Source organism: Lepisosteus oculatus, chromosome 11 (assembly GCF_040954835.1).
Source record: "Lepisosteus oculatus isolate fLepOcu1 chromosome 11, fLepOcu1.hap2, whole genome shotgun sequence".
In the NCBI taxonomy this organism is placed as follows: domain Eukaryota; kingdom Metazoa; phylum Chordata; class Actinopteri; order Semionotiformes; family Lepisosteidae; genus Lepisosteus; species Lepisosteus oculatus.
Genome location: NC_090706.1, coordinates 22,127,388 through 22,145,065, shown reverse-complemented (window position 1 = coordinate 22,145,065; position 17,678 = coordinate 22,127,388). Strand labels below are relative to the sequence as shown.

At 40.5% G+C, this 17,678-nt stretch overlaps 1 protein-coding gene across 1 annotated transcript in view; it reads left to right on the top strand.

The window, feature by feature from the left end:
- LOC102687557 (adhesion G protein-coupled receptor E1-like) overlaps positions 1–17,045 on the top strand; it is an 88,232-nt gene extending 71,187 nt beyond the window's left edge. Inside the window, exons 19-20 of the mRNA XM_069195757.1 lie at positions 4,233–4,327; positions 16,232–17,045. Of these exons, the coding sequence (XP_069051858.1) occupies positions 4,233–4,327; positions 16,232–16,280 (144 nt within the window). The 3' untranslated portion in view covers positions 16,281–17,045. The remainder of the gene's footprint in view (positions 1–4,232; positions 4,328–16,231) is intronic.
- The last annotated feature ends 633 nt before the right edge of the window (positions 17,046–17,678 follow it).

The following is a 17,678-nucleotide window of genomic DNA, read 5'->3' as shown; positions in this document are numbered from 1 at the left end:
CCAAGAAAATCTATGCAGAAAGAGGAGATCCCAGGCTTTTCAGGATGCTTGGACTACACAGGAGTCCTTAGTCCAATAATTTGGGAGGTAAAGTCCAGAAGAGCAAACCTGACAATTGTCTGGTTGGATCTGGATAATGTCACGCTCTCTGCAGCCAGAAGGCACTCCTACTCTGTCCTTTCCCTAGTTTCCTGTGCTTTGCTGTCCTTCCGGTGTCTCCCTCTCTGGGGCTATATATTTCCGGGTCTCTCCATTCACCTTGGCTCAGCATTGACGTTCGGATGTCATGAGACCTGCCTAGCACCAGGTCGCCCCACGTCCGCTGCCTGAGTGCATTGGTTTCTATACAACTCCTGAACTGCTAAGCCCAGGCTAATCCCCTATTCCGCCGCTACGTACTGTATATGGGTCTTTTTCCACTCTCCCGGTTTGTCCCTTCCGACATCCTTGACAGATAATGCATATGGATCCTTCCCACATAGTTTGATTTGGGTTGCATTGGAGCACCTTCATATCCCACACCACATCAAGGGAATGATTACCAGATTCTGTGGAGGAATTAACAGACTCTGTATAACATCTAATGGAGTGTTGACAGTACACAGCCTTAAGGGGCTCCAATATTCAGAATACTTTGAAAGCATGGTAGCAATCTTCACCACCTGCTTTCAATTTAACAGAAAATCCAGTGGTTTATCAAACAGCTTTATAGGCACAATTGTAGTAAATGCTGAGCTATATTCATTGAATAGAACCCTTGTGTAGGAAGCAGGAGCCACAAGGTAAAGCAGGATGAAATGAAGGCAAGAAGAAATTACATCCTCTATTAGAACTATTGGCTCTGTATACAAAGGGCTCTACGATTGACAGATGGTTACAAACCTGTCACTCAAAAACTTTAATTTTTACCAAGGTCAGGGCTGAAGGGCTATAATCATTCAGGCAGCTGACATTAGCTTTCTCAGGCACTGTAATAATTACTGCAGATTTAAAACATGCAGGAACTTTACACTGCCAAGGAGACCTATTAAAAATGTCAGTAAAAACAGGAGCAAGCTGATAGGTACAGCACTTAAGATTTGCTTTGGACACAAAATCAGGTCATTCTTGCCTCTTGCTACTTCCTTCTTGCTGTGTTGTTTTAGTAGACCTCATGCTCCTGAATTACACAGGGTGGGTTCAGGGACTTCACCACTGTGGGCAGAATCTGTTGATTAGCCATCAGTCTGTACCATAAAATTAATTGAGGTTATTAGCAAGCTTGTGATTGTCAGTATGGAAAGTGTGTTTGATCTCATAGCCTGTAATCAGCTAGAGAGCTTCCACACCCCTAAAATATTACCTGTTCAGAGGGGCAGGAATCATAGCCATATCATGAATTACGTTGGCTGCTTCAGTCTTTATGACCCAAGCAGGGAGTGCATTAAAATTTCAGGACATCATTGTGAACACATGTAAAGGCAGGCAAGGCCTGGGAACAACACACTTCCAGCAGTGGGAAAAAGCCAGCTCAAAGAGAGGAGCTATGGCATAAGAAGTTGGGGAATCTGGAAAAGGAGTGCCAAAGGTCTAGAGCAGTTGAGCTGGGTGTGCAGGGAGCATGGACACTTGTGAAAGTTAGACCCCTTTTGTATCACTTTCCTGCTGCATCAATCTATAATACCCTCCTATAACCAATAAATCTGTACAAATAGGGTATGAAGGAATAACCACTGTGAAGGCTTTGTGGAGAGAGGGGTAACATGGCACATATCCTCTCTGGGTGCAGAGTAGCACTTTCCCAAAAGAGGTACAGATGGCCCCATGACAAGGTCTTGATGACATTCGTGTAGAACTTGGATAAAGAGAGATGGAAGAAGTTCAGGACGGACCTACAAATGCAGTGGAATTTGTCAGGGAGGGAGAGAAGTGGTCTAGGTCAAGTGAAATTAAAGTTCCTGTCTTGGATAAGGGTCAAAATCTGTTTTCTTTACCTGATCACATCAATTCCTGTCAAACAGCATTAGCCAATGCAACAATCACTACAGAGAGCATTAGTAGTACTGTATAAGAAATGTGTATGTGAATGTTTTCCCTCAGTTCACACTATCTGGATCTATTTTCTCTTCTTCCCTTCTGAGCTCACTAGGACCTAAGGCACTGTCACCTTCAGGACTACTGTACATTTACGTTTTGCTTACCTGTAGCTGATCTTCTCTTTGCACTCCTTTTAATAAATGGAAGCCTGTTTTGTGATCATACTATATACAAGATGAGCATATTAGGGCTCCCTCAAGTACAAACTAGCCAGCAGCCATATCACCCTGCAACTCACAACTGGCAACCCACTGAAGCTAAGCAGGTATGATCCTGGTCAGTACCTGGATGGGAGATCTCCTGGGAAAAACTAAGGTTGCTGCTGGAAGAGGTGTTAGTGGGCCCAGCAGGGGGTGCTCACCCTGCGGTCTATGTGGGTTCTAATGCCCCAGTATAGTGATGGGGACACTATACTGTAAACAGGCGCCGTCCTTCGGATGAGACATAAAACCGAGGTCCTGACTCTCTGTGGTCATTAAAAATCCCAGGGCGTTTCTCAAAAAGAGTAGGGGTGTAACCCGGCGTCCTGGCCAAATTTCCCATTGGTCCTTACCAATCATGGCCTCCTAATAATCCAGTAATGAAACCAGTTCATCTATGAACTGGCTTCATTACTCTGCTCTCCTTCCCACTGATAGCTGATGTGTGGTGAGTGTTCTGGCGCACTATGGCTGCTGTCGCATCATCCAGGTGGATGCTGCACATTGGTGGTGGTGGAGGGGAGTCCCCATTACCTGTAAAGCACTTTGAGTGGAGTGTCCAGAAAAGCGCTACATAAGTGTAAGCAATTATTATCATAATTATTATTAAACTGCATCTGTTTCTTCTCTGAAGCTCTTACATATCAGTGTAATGTTTAATATATTTTAGACAACGTACGCCATGGAACTGAGGACTTTCATGAGGCAGGGAGACAGTTGACAGTTGTCTTCTCTCTGAAAACCTTCATCTATGTTAAGGAAACAGTGTTCAGAAAAAAATAAAAAAAATCTTTAGCCAAAAAATATCCTCCTGGAGCTAGTAACTGAACTTTAGTTCCTCATGATAACACATGCATCAGCTAAGATGTTGATTGGCTTAAATAAAAACGTCCTTTTTTGAAACTCTAACTGAACCTACTATCTTCTTACAGTGTATATAATGTATTTTGCCAGTGCCATCTTGTGAACTAGCCTACAGTACATGTACAAAGTGCACTCTTCAGTTTTTCTGCCAACAGACACCTATAGGTACATATAGTGCTTTGCAAACAGTAATCTGACCTTTGCACAGTTTGCACAATTGTCATGCTTTAAAGTAACATTTAATGCATGAAACATTGAAGTAGCAGTTAATATTATATACCCAACTTACTCTGCATATTCAAAACAAAAAACAAAATGATCATTATTATGAAAGACAATTTGAAAAGTCATTACATAAATGTTTGTCACCTTATTATTATGTCTGCCAATAACAGTTGTTGTCATGGTATCAAAATAAACACACCTATTTTTGTAAGGAACCTATGTCAAGTAGTGAATTGCAACCAAAGAATCAATCATGAAGACCATGGAATTTTTAATACAACTTGTACAGTATATTAATATATTTTATTATACATTAAAATCCTAAATGTATTTATTAATATATATTAATTTAATATTTTTCAATTTTGTTTTCTTATTTTTTGCTGGCATTTACTGTAACTAAGTTTTTGAATAATATATATTTTAAGTCAAGGTACAGATGAAAAGAAATAAACCTTAGCTGAAAAGAAAGAGAAACATTGAAACATTGAAAAAATAGACATTGGGTGAACAGGATATATGTGTAAAAAAAAAACTGGAAATGACAGAGTGTAATGATAAAAGTGTGCCAAGCAGTGGGATACACAGAGATAGTGGACATATCAATACTAAAACGTATTGAAAGTTCCCCTCGATTGTGGCACGCAATCTCTCTTTTTGTGTATTTCATCAATAATATTTGGAACAGAGATATGGTTTTGCAGCAGGAGTTGTGGTGCATGTGTACAAAAAACAAAGAAATGGATTTCGTCTGTAAAAATATGTAAAGATTGTGACAACATAACAAATATGAATCAATCAATCATTTGTTTAAACATGGACACATTGTCAAAACAAAAATCTAACGTTGGCCATCTTTTTTTGTAGGTGAGAAAACAATACAAGAAATGGTTCCAGTACCTCTGGGGAAAAAATAAAGCATTAACTTGGAATCTTCAGTTACTACACTGCAAACCTGCTCGGTAAGATTAATTTCTGATATAGAAATATCTTTTTATTTTATTGTGGTAAATGTCATGTTTTTAATACATTTGTGTTTAAAAAAAATATTAATCATATAATTTCTCAGCTGCCTGGAAAGAATAATAGACCAGATACCAAAAATGTGATTTTGTGTGATACTCCTGCAGTATTACAGTACAAAATATTGAAATATATTGTGCTATTATGTCTCCTGTGATATAAAATGCATAAAATTAGATTTTCCATCCCTACTGAATCAATTTGTATGTAACCATATCAAAGAAGAACCAATAGCTTTATTGTTCCCTTCTTTCAGTCACAGTTGACAGTTTTCAGTAGTGCTAAGCTCTGGTGCACTCAGCTGCACATCCACACCACATGCATCAATATGAGTCTATATATGAGTCTAAATTAAAGAATATTATATATTATATATTATATAAAGGTTGGTGTCTTGGGCCTATTTCAAATAAAAGTGCACTTATTGAGTTAAGTGCCTCCATTCAGCAAGCAGCAGGGGTGTGTAATGTGTTTCTAGAAACAAATGTTAAGGGCTTAATTATTACTCATTAGTTATCAATTGCTATCAATAAAATCAATATATATATATATTTTTCAGATCACAATCTGTACAAATGAAAGGACTTTTTCTGGATAAACATAATTTATTTTTTGTTGAAACATCAGAATTAATTTCAGCTTAGTATCTCTTTTTATTTAATACTTCAGGTTCAATAATAATAACATGCATCTAAAATTAGGACAGTGATTTCATCGAGAAGTTTATTTCTCTTTATTTCTGTTTCATTTACACAAATAACTGAACACTTCAAATTGGTAGTCAAAGCAAATAAGGATTCAATTTGGACAAGACATTGAATGGATAGTCATGTGATCCTCAAGAAAAATAGAAAATCGGATTGATGCTGATACTTTCATTTTTCACACTTATAGAATATTTTTGTATTGTGAGGCCCTATAAGGTAATTTAACAGCAATACCAGTTTACTAAAGGTTAAGCTCTCTACATTAGAGCTGAAACAATGACAGTTTTTAAACTACTGATGCATTATTTTATCGTTTCAATACATTTATGTAATGTTTTATGAGTCTGTTTCTTACAATTTGAAAATTAAATTCTGTTTTCATTGAGAAAGACAATGGCTCTGGTTTTAGAGAAACACCAATATACCCACTTTGCTGATCACTAAAAGGTAACTTTAGTCAGTTTTAAGGTAACTTTAAATTTTTTTCTGTCTCAAAATATTCAGGGTTTAAGGGGCCAATGGCTATCCTAGTTGTTATGGTCGCCTGGTGGGCGATGTTGGACCCTATGCAGAAATTCCTCTGAGCACGGCAAGAGGGTGGTAGGAGAGGTCCAGGACTGGGTTCAACAGGGTGGTCCGAACACAGTGGAGGTGCCGAGGGCGTAGCCAGAGGAGTAGTCCGAGTAGGCAAGCAGGGTTCACACCGGGATGGTCAGGAAAACAGTGGAGCTACCGAAGGCATAGACAGAGACGGTGTCCGAGTAGACAAGCAGGGTTCACACTGGGATATCCACAGGTTCACAAGAGGTAAGGTTGGAGCAAACAGGGTTGATAGCCGGGAGGTTTAAGCACCGCCACGGAGAATGAAGGAGCTCTGACGGGGGAAAAACCCAATACTGAGCAAGGACAGACGGGCTCGGCAGGTATTAGTAAACCGATGGAGAGGGGTACAACCAGGCGGCTTTTGTCCGCCAACTGTTTCTGACGAAGTTGGGAGCACAGAAGGGCGGTCCTGGCTGCCTTGCAGGTGTCCCAGATCCTGGACAGATGTTCCCTTACCGAAGGTACCTGGATGTTTGGGAGGGAGTCCAGTAGGAGAGGTGTGGAGTGGGTTGTGGGCATACTCAGCCCAGGGGAGGAGAGAAACCCAGTTATCTTCAGATTATGTGGAGGTCAATGAAACAGTGGCACAGAGGGCTTTACAAAAAGCCTGCCAAAATTTGGAAATAAATTTTAACCCATGGTCAAACACAATATCTTGGGGGATACAAAGCAAACAGAAAACATGTAAAATGAATAGATCAGCAAGCTCCTGTGTAGTGGGCAGGGAAAGAAAGCAGAATGAAGTGGGCTGCTTTAGAAAACCTGTCCACAATTACCAGAATGGTGTTACAGCCTTGAGAGACCGGAAGATCAGTGATAAAATCCACAGAGAGGTGGATCCAGGGGCGACTTGGAGACTAGGAGCCGGGGGGGTCTTAATCCTGGCACAAACATGACAGACTCGGACCTAGTCTCTGACATCCTCCTTAATAATAGATCACCAGAAATCCCATGACGGTAGTTAGAGGGTACATTTGATCCTAGGATGGCCCGCAAAGTGTGAGTCATGTGCCCATTGCAGAACCGTAGATCTCACTGAATTTGGCACATAAGGTTTGTCTGGCGGGAAATGCGTGGTTATAGGGTGGCCAAGCTGGACACGTCTTACCTGTTGCTCGACATCCCACCTTACTGCGGCCAGGATATGTCTGGAGGAATGATGTGTCCTAGAAGCAATCAACATTGGGAGGGTCGTGGAGTCTCGAAAGAGCATCTGCTTTCTCGAAAGAGCATCTGCTTCAAGTTGCTTTCCTGGTGCCAGGAGTATAAGTAAGAGTGAAGTTAAAAAAGGAAAGGAATAATGCCCATCTGGCCTGCCTGGGGTTCAGGCGCTTGGCTGACTGCAGTTTGGATAAAAAAACAATTTCCAACCAATTTCGCCATTCCTTGAGGACTAGCTTGATAGCCAAGAATTCCCGATCCCCAACATCATAATTCATCTCTGCAGGTGACAACCCTAACCAATGCCAAACCCAGAGATGTCAACCTCCACAAAGAGAGGAAGCGAGGGGTCAGAATCTTTCAGATTATGGCAGTGGTGAAGAGGGTTTTCAATTGACAGAAGGCTTTATTAGGCTGGCGGGGTCCATCTTCCTTGGTGCACACCTGTCTTGGTGAGAGATGTGATAGGCGCAACAACAGAACTGAAGTTTCTAATGAATTTTTTAAAGTTGGCAAAACCTAGAAATCTTTGTATTTGTTTTAAAGTTCTTGGTGTCGGCCAGTCCACTATAGATGAGATTTTCCTTAGGTCCATGGTGATTCCCTGAGGGGAAAGAATATAACCAAGGAACTGAACCTGGTCGGTGTGAAAAATGCATTTCTTTTGCTTGGCGTTTACAACGTTAGATTATAGTTTATGTTGAATCAGTCACGTGAGTAATGTGCTCTTGAAAGTAGTTGGAAAAATTAAAATGTCGTCAAGATATACTAACAGACGTTTATTGATGAGATCCAGGAAAATATAGTTGATAAAGGACTGAAAGATTGCAGGTGCATTGGTTAATCTGAATGGCATGACGAGGTATTCATAATGGCTGTGCATTGTTTGAAAAGCATCTTCCATTTGTCTCCCTCCCATTGCAAATTCAATTACATGCTCCCCTGAGATCCAGTTTAGTAAAAATGGAAGCCCCCCTGATGGAATCCAAGGCTGCAGGAATAAGGGGCAGAGGATTATGGTTTTTAATGGTGATGGCATTTAATCCATGGTAGTCAATACATGGGCGGAGGGTACCATCCTTTTTTTCCACGAAGAAAAAAACAGTGGCAGCCAGGGAGGAAGAGGGACAGATGAAGCTGGCTTGCAATGTTTCCTGGATGTACGTATTCATGCAAAGCCTCAGACTCCATGTAAGAAAGGGGAAAAACTTGCCCCTGGTCCAGAGTGTGTCAGTAGAGCAGCTGTAAGGTCTGTGAGGGGGTAAGGAAAGCATTTTTTGCTTATTGAATGCCTCAGCTAAGTCATATTGGGGAGAGATTTCAGAATGAGGATCTGAGCAAGGGACAGTGAGGGCTACCCTAAGTGGACTACGACAGCAGGAGGTGAGACACTGGGGACTCCAAGCTAGCAGTTCCCCAAGGGACCAGGAGATATTGGGTTCACGTTTTTTTAGCCAGAGGAAACCTAGGACCAGAGGATGAAGGATTCAAGGAAAAGAAATGTAGGAAAAACGGTATAAAGTCAAAATGCAAGGCTCCAATTTGGAGACACCGGGTCTGCCATTTCACAAACCCGGGGAACATGGGGGAGCCATCCAAAGTCTGTACGTGAAGAGGGGGCTGGACAGGGAGCAAAGGAACATTCCAAGAGCAGGCCAGGCAGACGGTCAAAAAATTTCCCGGCGGCACCTGAATCAATAAAAGCAAGGAGCAAAAAGTTAAGTATGCCCCAAGACAGGGAGACAGGGACAGTTAGAGCATTGTGAGCAGAAAAAATTAAAGGTGTCTGTCTAACCTTTGGGGAACTATTCTGAACGGAGGGACAGAGAGGTCGGGATGGACAGTTCAGGCAAAGGTGATCGGATTCGCTGCAATAAAGACAACAGTCACTGCGTATACATCTTTCGGGTTCTAGGGGCGTCAGACGGGAATGACTGATTACCATGGGTTCCGGAATTGAGGTGGAGGGGACCAGCACTGGGCGGGATGGGAGGTACCTGGCCCGACAGAGCTTATTCTCATTTAAACAGGTGTCTAGTTCAATGATCCTGGAAACTACTTCCTCAGAGGGCTTACCCTGAAGTGACAATAAGAACAGGTTCTCCCTGATTTCTTCCAAGAGGCCCGATTTAAAAAAAGCAACCAAGGTCTCATCTGGCCAGAATAGTTCCGCAGCAGTTAATGTATAATTCAATGGCATATTCAGAAACTAATTGCCTTTCTTGATGCAGCCAGGCCAGTGTGGAGGAATCATCGTGGTCCAAGTCAGGGTGGTAAAAAAATGGTCTTTAGACTTTCCAGAAAGAAATTGATATAAACAATCTCCAGCATGGTAGCCGTCCATTCCTGTACCCTTCCGGAGAGGAAGGAAATAATAAAGGTGACTTTTTCCAAGGAAAAGCTGAATTTTTCTAGGTTTAACTGGAATAGCAGGGAGCAATGAACTAGGAAGGTGTGATATCTACGTGAGCCTCCAGAATACTTCTCAGGGAAAAAGAACAGGAGGCCACTGGGAGCAGCACCAGGAGCAGGGGCTGCGGGCTTGTCTACTAGGGGAAGCTAGAGGTGCAGAGGAAGCTTCTTCTGCAGGGGCTGGCTGAAAAGGCAGGTTGTCTAGGTGTGCAGTTATCTGCCAGATAGAAGCCTGCAACTCCATCAAGGTGTTGGAATGCTGAGAGAGCGTGGACCGAATAGCAACATCTTCTGTGGGCTCCATGTTTGGGCTCAGTATTCTGTTACGGTCACCTGGGAGGCAATGTTGGACCCTATTCAGAAATTGCTCTGAGCACAAAAAAGAGGGTGGTAAGAGAGGTCCAGGATGGGGTTCGACGAGGTGGTCCGAACACAGCAGAGGTTCCGAGAGCATAGACAAAGGTGTAGTCCGAGTAGGCAAGCTGGTCCACAAGACAGTAAGCAGGAGGTAAGGTCGGAGCAAACAGGGTCGATTGCCAGGAGACAAAACAGAGAGTTTGAGTACTGCCACAGAGAACGAAGGAGGTCTGACGAGGGGAAAACCAAATACTTAGCGAGGACAGATGGGCTCGGCAGGTATTAGTAAGCTGATGGAGAGGGCTTAGATGATTAGATCATTGAGCCCACACAGGAATGGCAATTCCTGCATGGATGAGGCATAACACTAGTAGTGTCGGTGTAAGGGTTTTGTGCCCCAGTAGTGATTGAAGGGGACAGTCTCACTTCCCCCTTGTACCTATAGCAGAGCTGGATTTCCCACAAATTTGTAAGTAATATTTTTAATATTAAAAAATATACAGTATTTAAGAAATAATATCTAAAAATGTGGATGAAGAAATGAAGTTAAATCAGAAATGTTCTCAGACATCTTGGTGTGAGTTTTCAGTTTCTAGGGAATTTGAGGAAGTTCTCCAAGTATTCCCACATATCATTCCTCCAAATGTTTGCAAATAGGGGTTTAAGTATCCCATATGGTGGGGCTATGGTACCACAGCAACACAGCAGCACAACATGCACAACAAAAAGAAAAGGACAACAACTGAAAAATGCCCAAAAAGACATTAGACATAACAGAAACACAAAAATGCATATTCCACGCTATTGTGTGAGCCCCTACTTTACAATATGGTCCAAGCAATAAACCTTTACTAAACCAATCCCAAGCACATGTGCAATTTTAAAAAAATCCCAACAGAGATTACTTCCACAGAGTGCACATCCAACCACACCACAAGGTAAGAGCATAATTGTGAAGTATTTCCAGAAATAAATAATTTGTTTTGATAAGAGTCAGATCATCGCAGTTAGTTATCTAGCTATAGAAGCTATAGCTATTAGCTAGCTATAGCTATTAACTCGGACAAATAATTTGCATGTAACTAGCTATAGAAATTAAATCAAACAGTAATCCACAGAAAAAAACTGATTCACCTACTGTTGTACTGTAGACTCACACTTCTAATGTCTTTGGTACGCAAAGATGGCATTTAAGGCACGCGGGATTCATTTAATTTTATTCAGGAAAACAAATTAGATTACCTTTGAGATAAGACTATGGATGAACTGGGTACAATAAATATAACAGAATTTAATCCCACAAAAGTTTATTTTCAATAGTCAAAGTGCAGGTGTACAAATATTTGGTCACAATTAACAGGAATTACATTATAAACAACTGTAATAAACATACACTGAACTAATTCACACAAAAACAAAACTAGATCAAACTAACTCAATCATGAAAACAGACTTACACAGAGAGCACTTTGTAGAGTGCGAAACTGATTCATGATGTAATCTTTAACATTAGCAAATGGCTTACCTCAGTAAATAGGCAAAAAAAAGATATCTTCCTTCAATCTGCATATCTTTAATTTGTACTGTGGAAGTCTCTACAGGTAATCATACATGAGTTGCCTAGGCATTTGTCAATTTCTACACAGTCAAGGCTGAGGAGTGGAGCATGCACAACCCCTGGAAATGTGATTAGTACATCAGTAGCAGTCCACATTTTTTGCCTTGGTGCTCATCAGTTGACATACGGTCAGGAATAATGACTGTGAAGTGAGAGTTAGAACTGAAATTGAGGAACAGAAAGAAAATGAGAAAAACAGCACACTCCAACAACTGCCAATTATCATACAATATTAGCCCTATATTCATTACTTATTAGACTTACTGTATACTGATTTAGTACTTTTGTCTTTCTTTTCAGTGGTATCTTTGTGTTTGATGATAGTTTTTTACTTTTAAAATTGATTGACAAAAAATATTTGTAAAACTATACCAGTCTCTGTCTGGACATGAGAATAGTACAGCATTTCCCCGGATATACTGTAAGCTGCACTTCTTTTCCAAATTTCAAGGTAGTACAATTGGCATGTGACTTATATTTGAGTACAAGTAAAACAAATCAGAAGCTGATCTGGTTGTTGGCATATTTATCACAAGAGTGCATAATAGTGTTGAACAGTATGGCTTGTTCCTGGCATGTTGTTGCGATCAAGTGATAAAATAAACTTTTATATTCATTTTTAGTTTTCCAAAATGAACAAGAGATCTCAGTACACTTTTGCATTCAGCCCTTGTGTTTGCTTTAGGCTAAGCGAGATTGTCAGTTTGCTTTAATCAAATTTTTCCAAAAATCCTTGTGATCAGCATCCATTCCCCCTACTTTCAAATCCTCTGTTTTACTTTAGTTATTTTAAATCAGAGAATATTCTTCATTTCAAGCTTTTCTGTTCAGAAAGGTAACTTGTGCTTTGTCAAGTTCTTTTTCACATTCCAAATTTCTGGATGCAGCTTATGGGTACCATATTTGGTAAATATGGTAATGTACATAACCAAAGCAAGCAGACACTTACTGTAGAATTTACAGCTCTGCTTTCCCTAGTCAATGGGTGGTTTCAATATGATGAAGCACTTAGCACTTACAGCTCTGCTTTCCCTAGTCAGTGGATGGTGTCAATATGATGAAAGAATGATAAATGGAAATGCTTCTTTTAACTATATCAAGTAGTATATACCAAAGTATCCACCAAGGCCCTATTTTACATTTAGTTTCTCTTTTAGTGGCACAAAGTTAATGTTCTCTCTGGTGTTTAATTTATTTACAATACTGCATTCTTATGTTTCTACTATGCATTATGTGGTGTTTAATGTAATGTTTCATTCATGTTTTTAATACATTCATTATTTCATTTCTTTCTCCCTATATAAAGGGAAAAATGTTCCTTTCTGTAAATCATGGACTCTAGCTGCAGCTAAGGTATCTCTTGTTCTCTATCCCCTTCTGTGATGTGTTCAACACAGGTGCACAAGCACCTTGTAGCGGCAATGCTTGTTAATAAGACAGAATTAAGTGTTGTTGTGCTTCCCCAAATGAGGCCTCATCTCTCTCATCATCTCTGTAGTGCAGCCACAGAGAAGCTATTCATGCAGGCTGATTTAAAGATGTTTTCTTTTGATAAGGGACAGCTCCCAAATGGGGATGCACTTAGCTAAGCCTGGCTATCATGATCAATGGTCATCCATTGGCACCTATCTGTCTAGGGAGTGCCAGATGGACATCTGGACTGCATTCCTAAGTGTCAGGAGTAAGTGACTCATATCTCACCTTGATCAACCAATCAGGGACTGGTAGGGCCAAGTTACCCACGTGGGACTCTGATGCCCATGGAACTTTCAGCCAATGAACGAGCTGAAGTTCCTCCAGGTAAAAACAGGCAACACAGAGGGCCTGAGAGAATTCTCTGAACTTTTTCGGACAATTCTAAAGGGAATTCTAAGGAGAATTCCAGGGCAGGATGGCCCAGGAGCAGTAGGCTCCCAAGGGCAGGACATTTGCGCAGCGCGCCTCCTGACCATCCTGAGACTCAGCCCGGACAACCACGGAATGGCCAGTGTGTCCGAGTGCCAGAACTTTCCTCTGTTCTAAGAGTCTAGAACGGAGGTTGCCCGAGAGTAGCCAGAGAGTAACCAGAGGATCCACCCGAGGTTAGCATCAGCAGCAAGCCTCGTGAACAGGTAGGAACTGTGGACAGCTGAATCACTATTCAGAACCAGCTCTTCATCAGAAACGAACCGGTCCTCTTCCTGACTTGCTGGGACCCACAGTCATCTTTTCTCCTGTGCACAAACTTTGCTAGTTAAAGCCAACACTAACTAGCCGGTCAGTGAGCATCAGCGCACCGTCGCAAACTGCACAGCACAGCCTGGCACACAGCCAGAGAGCGCGCATTGGACAGCAACAGCCTGCAACTGTTTCTTTGTGCCCGCAGGAGATCTGAATCCCCAGAGATTGGATGAGTATTCAACTTCACTGCATTACAGCTCGAGAATTCAATTGTTCTCCCAACCAGTTGATATCAATTTAATTCCTAAGAGTTATGTACTTGTTTTGAGTATCTAATGTAGAAGTTATAACCAAGTGCATTTACGAAACGGTCTAAATGAATGATATACTAAACGTATGTCCTCTTGATATATGTAACACTTTGTAACTGACTGAATATACAGATGCAGCCATTCAAAGTGAGCGGTACAGACACGTACCGCAGGTAAGATGACACGGGGTACCGCGGTGCGTGATTGGTTGACCGACAGGGGCACTCCTGGTCCGTTGGTCTGTCGTAGAAAGACTTACTGTAAACGTCTTAACTGTGCCCGTTGTAGATATTGAATTTTACCACTGAAGGGAAATCTTAGTAGCTGAGCATAAAAAGAATATGAGCATACTGTAACGCGTGTGAAGGCCATAAACGATATTAATTTTGGAACGTAAACATACAGTATATACAGTAGCTGGTCTCGGTACTTTAAAGAAAAAAATACACACCAGTATTCCATTTCTCCCTAAACATTGTAAGCTTTGAAGTCTTTAACTAACGTGATACCGGAGTCAACAAGCATACTTTTAGAATTTGATTAAAAGGGAATATAATATGGAATCGCGTGTCTCAAGAATTTAATAACGGTATGATTATATCCGTGTACTGCGGCAGGGCTGTGTAGGGCTGTTTCGCCTGCCTGTTCATGCAAGCTGTCTTGTAGCCTACTGGTCTAGGTGTGTGACTATCAACTGGCAGGTTGTGTGTTTGAATCCAGCTGGTGCTGGACCTTTCAGTTTCTTTTATTTATTTTTTAATTGCGTAACATAAACATATTACCATATGCAAACTGTACTGTATACAGTATGTATACGTATATTTAATGTCTTAACTGTGCCCGTTTAAGTATTGAATATTCATATCTAATTTTACCACTGAAGGGAAATCTTAGTAGCTGAGCATAAAAAAATAGGAGCATACTGTAACGCGTGTGAAGGCCATAAACGATATTAATTTTGGAACATAAACATACAGTATATGGCTGGTCTCGGTACTTTAAAGAAAAAAATACACACCAGTATTCCATTTCTCCCTAAACATTGTAAGCTTCGAAGTCTTTAACTAACGTGATACCGGAGTCAACAAGCATACTTTTAGAATTTGATTAAAAGGGAATATAATATGGAATCGCGTATCTCAAGAAATTAATAACGATATAATTATATTCATGTTGCAAAAGAACTGCAACGGACATAAAAACTCCCTTGCTTTTAACAGAGCGTTCCATAATTTCTAACTACGAAAATGCCAGGTGAAAGGATTTGTAAACATATTTTGTTAAAGCAAGTCAGTTTTTTCCGCATCACATAAAATACATTTTTCCAAGAAAGTTTAGCCTTTGTCACTAATGAAACCACTAAATAAAGACATAAATATAGAAATCTTAAGATTTGTTTTATTTAATGTTGGTAGCAGGATGATAAAATAGGGCTGTGTGATAAAATCCTTAGATGTTTCTAACCAAGGTAGACTCACAAAATCTAAGGTCCCAAAAAAAAACACTTTGAGTAAGGTAATAATTGAAAAATGGAAAATTCACATAGGGAGTGGGTATACTGTCTTTTCTAAACAAACATATTGGGGTTAAAAGAACCCCAAAATTAAAGTATTTAAGTATACAGTAGCTCTCAAAAAAAGGTTCTTAAGTAGTGTGGCGAAGTATTTCTGCTTCATTACATTATACCACTGGAAAGCAGGCTAGGTCATGTGCAAAGATTTATTTGAATGTTCTTTGTTGAGCTGGCCAAACAGTGCTGGAATTGGTTATAAATGAAACCAATCAGGATACCATATTCTTGTTATATATCAGCAACCCAAGCGTCTATTGGCCACTTAACAGATTCACTTCTTTTGTGCTTAATGCCTGTTGTGCAGAAGACATGACTTGTGACTGTTGGAGGAAATTATTTTTTCTTATGTGCTGGACCTACTGTATAGAAACATCTAGATAAAGTTAAACAAATTTTAAAGCAAACCCTTTGATATATATAAAAGCTTGCTTCTGTTTTTGCAATATTTCATATTTTCAACATACTGTACATAACTGTGGAGCGGTGGCACTGTGGCTAAGGATCTGCGCCTGTGGCAGTGAGGTTGCTGGTTCAAATCCTGTGGCTGGCAGAGGAATTCTACTCTGTTGGGCCCCTGGGCAAGGCCCTTAACCCCAATTGCTCCAGGGGAGCTGTACAATGGCTGACCCTGCACTCTGACCCTAAGCTTCTCTCCCTGTCTGTGTCTCATGGAGAGAAAGCTGGGGTATGTAAAAAGACAAATTCCTAATACAAGAAATTGTATATGGCTAATAAAGTGATCTTAACTTTCATAATTTTCAGTTTATGAACTGACTATTGGTAACCTGAAGCACTCTCTAACAAATTCCTCATAATTAAAGGCTACCTTTCAATGTGTTTATTTTTTCACAAAGAGCCAAATTGTACATTTTGAATTTTAATTATGTTTGCTTAAAAAACTTCCAGTAATGTTATTTGTCTTCTTTTTTTCTTTCGTTTAGTAAAATGTCAGATCCTGTAAGGAGCACTGAGACCCACAGCAGTGAATAAGATGAAGCCAAAGAAGTGTGCAAAATGACTGGAACAGTCTTCTTAAAATGAATGATACGATTGAAAATATGTATTTAAATTCAGACCTGCACTATCCATCAGTAATGAAAGTTGTTCACAGATGTAATTTGTTGCTTTGTTAAACTATTTACTTTTAATTCTTTCAAATTATAAGGTAATGAGTTTAGTCTTAAGACAAAAGTTTAGTGTCTTGACTTTTTTCCACATGCTTTAATATCCTCTGTCTTAAATCCCTCAGTTCTCTCTAGCTGTTTCCTTTCCGGACTCAACAAGATCGTGCACCCACCTTATTTACAAAATCAACTCCCTTGGTCCCTCCCACACAGAACTGCCATCTGGTTTACTTGAACCCTTTTATCTCTGAATCCCTTGGACAACCTTTTCCCAAACAGCTCTTTACCTTTCTCACAGAATATTCCATGATTGGCCCTCTCTGAGCTTTGCACAGTATAAATTCTGCACAGTTTTTAGTCCAGTCCCTAATTTTGTTTAGAACAGACTACTGCAATTATCGCTAGACAGACAGATGGTGTTCTTCATCTTTCTGCTTTCCTTAAGCATCCAAAACTGCTTCTGATGTTTTATGTTGCATTGCTTCTCTTTCATTACTTCATTTACTTTGTATAGCAGTTGCTCGTCTCGTCCTATAAACGTTTTCAACATACCCACTCCTTTTTACCGATTACAATCACCATACTCTTCATCATCAACAACTTCACCATTCTTGACCTTTTTGTTTTAATAAAAAAAACAGCTGCCCATGAAAATCAAGGCTCTACTGTCTCTCACTATCGCCAACTGCTAATAAGTAACCTTTTCTAAACAAGTGAGTGGCTCAAAAAGTAAAGTCATTTTTTATGGTGACACAAAACCATATGTTGTAGGCACTGCTGAATTAAGCTTGAGCTATGCCATTACCCAGATATGACCATACCCTGCAAAGTGCCAATACACACCTGGTCATGATCCAGTGGATCACAGCAGAAAGGCTTAAGAGAATCTACTTTTTTTGTCTTGAGCAAGTATCTTCTGGGACCTGCTGGATACATGCTGTTTAGAAATATATAATATATATTTATGTCATGTCATTTGCCAAACCGCTTTATATCATACTGTGTCACAGGAAGTTGGAGCCTATCTGGAAAGCAACGAGCGCAAGGCAGGTACACCCTGGACAGGGCGGCAGTCCATTGCAGGGCAAGTGCAAGCCAATCATACATGGGGACAATTTGAAGGCCACAGTAAAGGCCGAGGAGGGAAATTTGGCCCGGACATTGGGATAACTCCCTACTCTTATCGAGTAATGCTCGGGAATCTTTAATGACCACTGAGAGTCAGGACTTCGGTTTACCGTCTCATCCGAAAGATGGCGCCCAC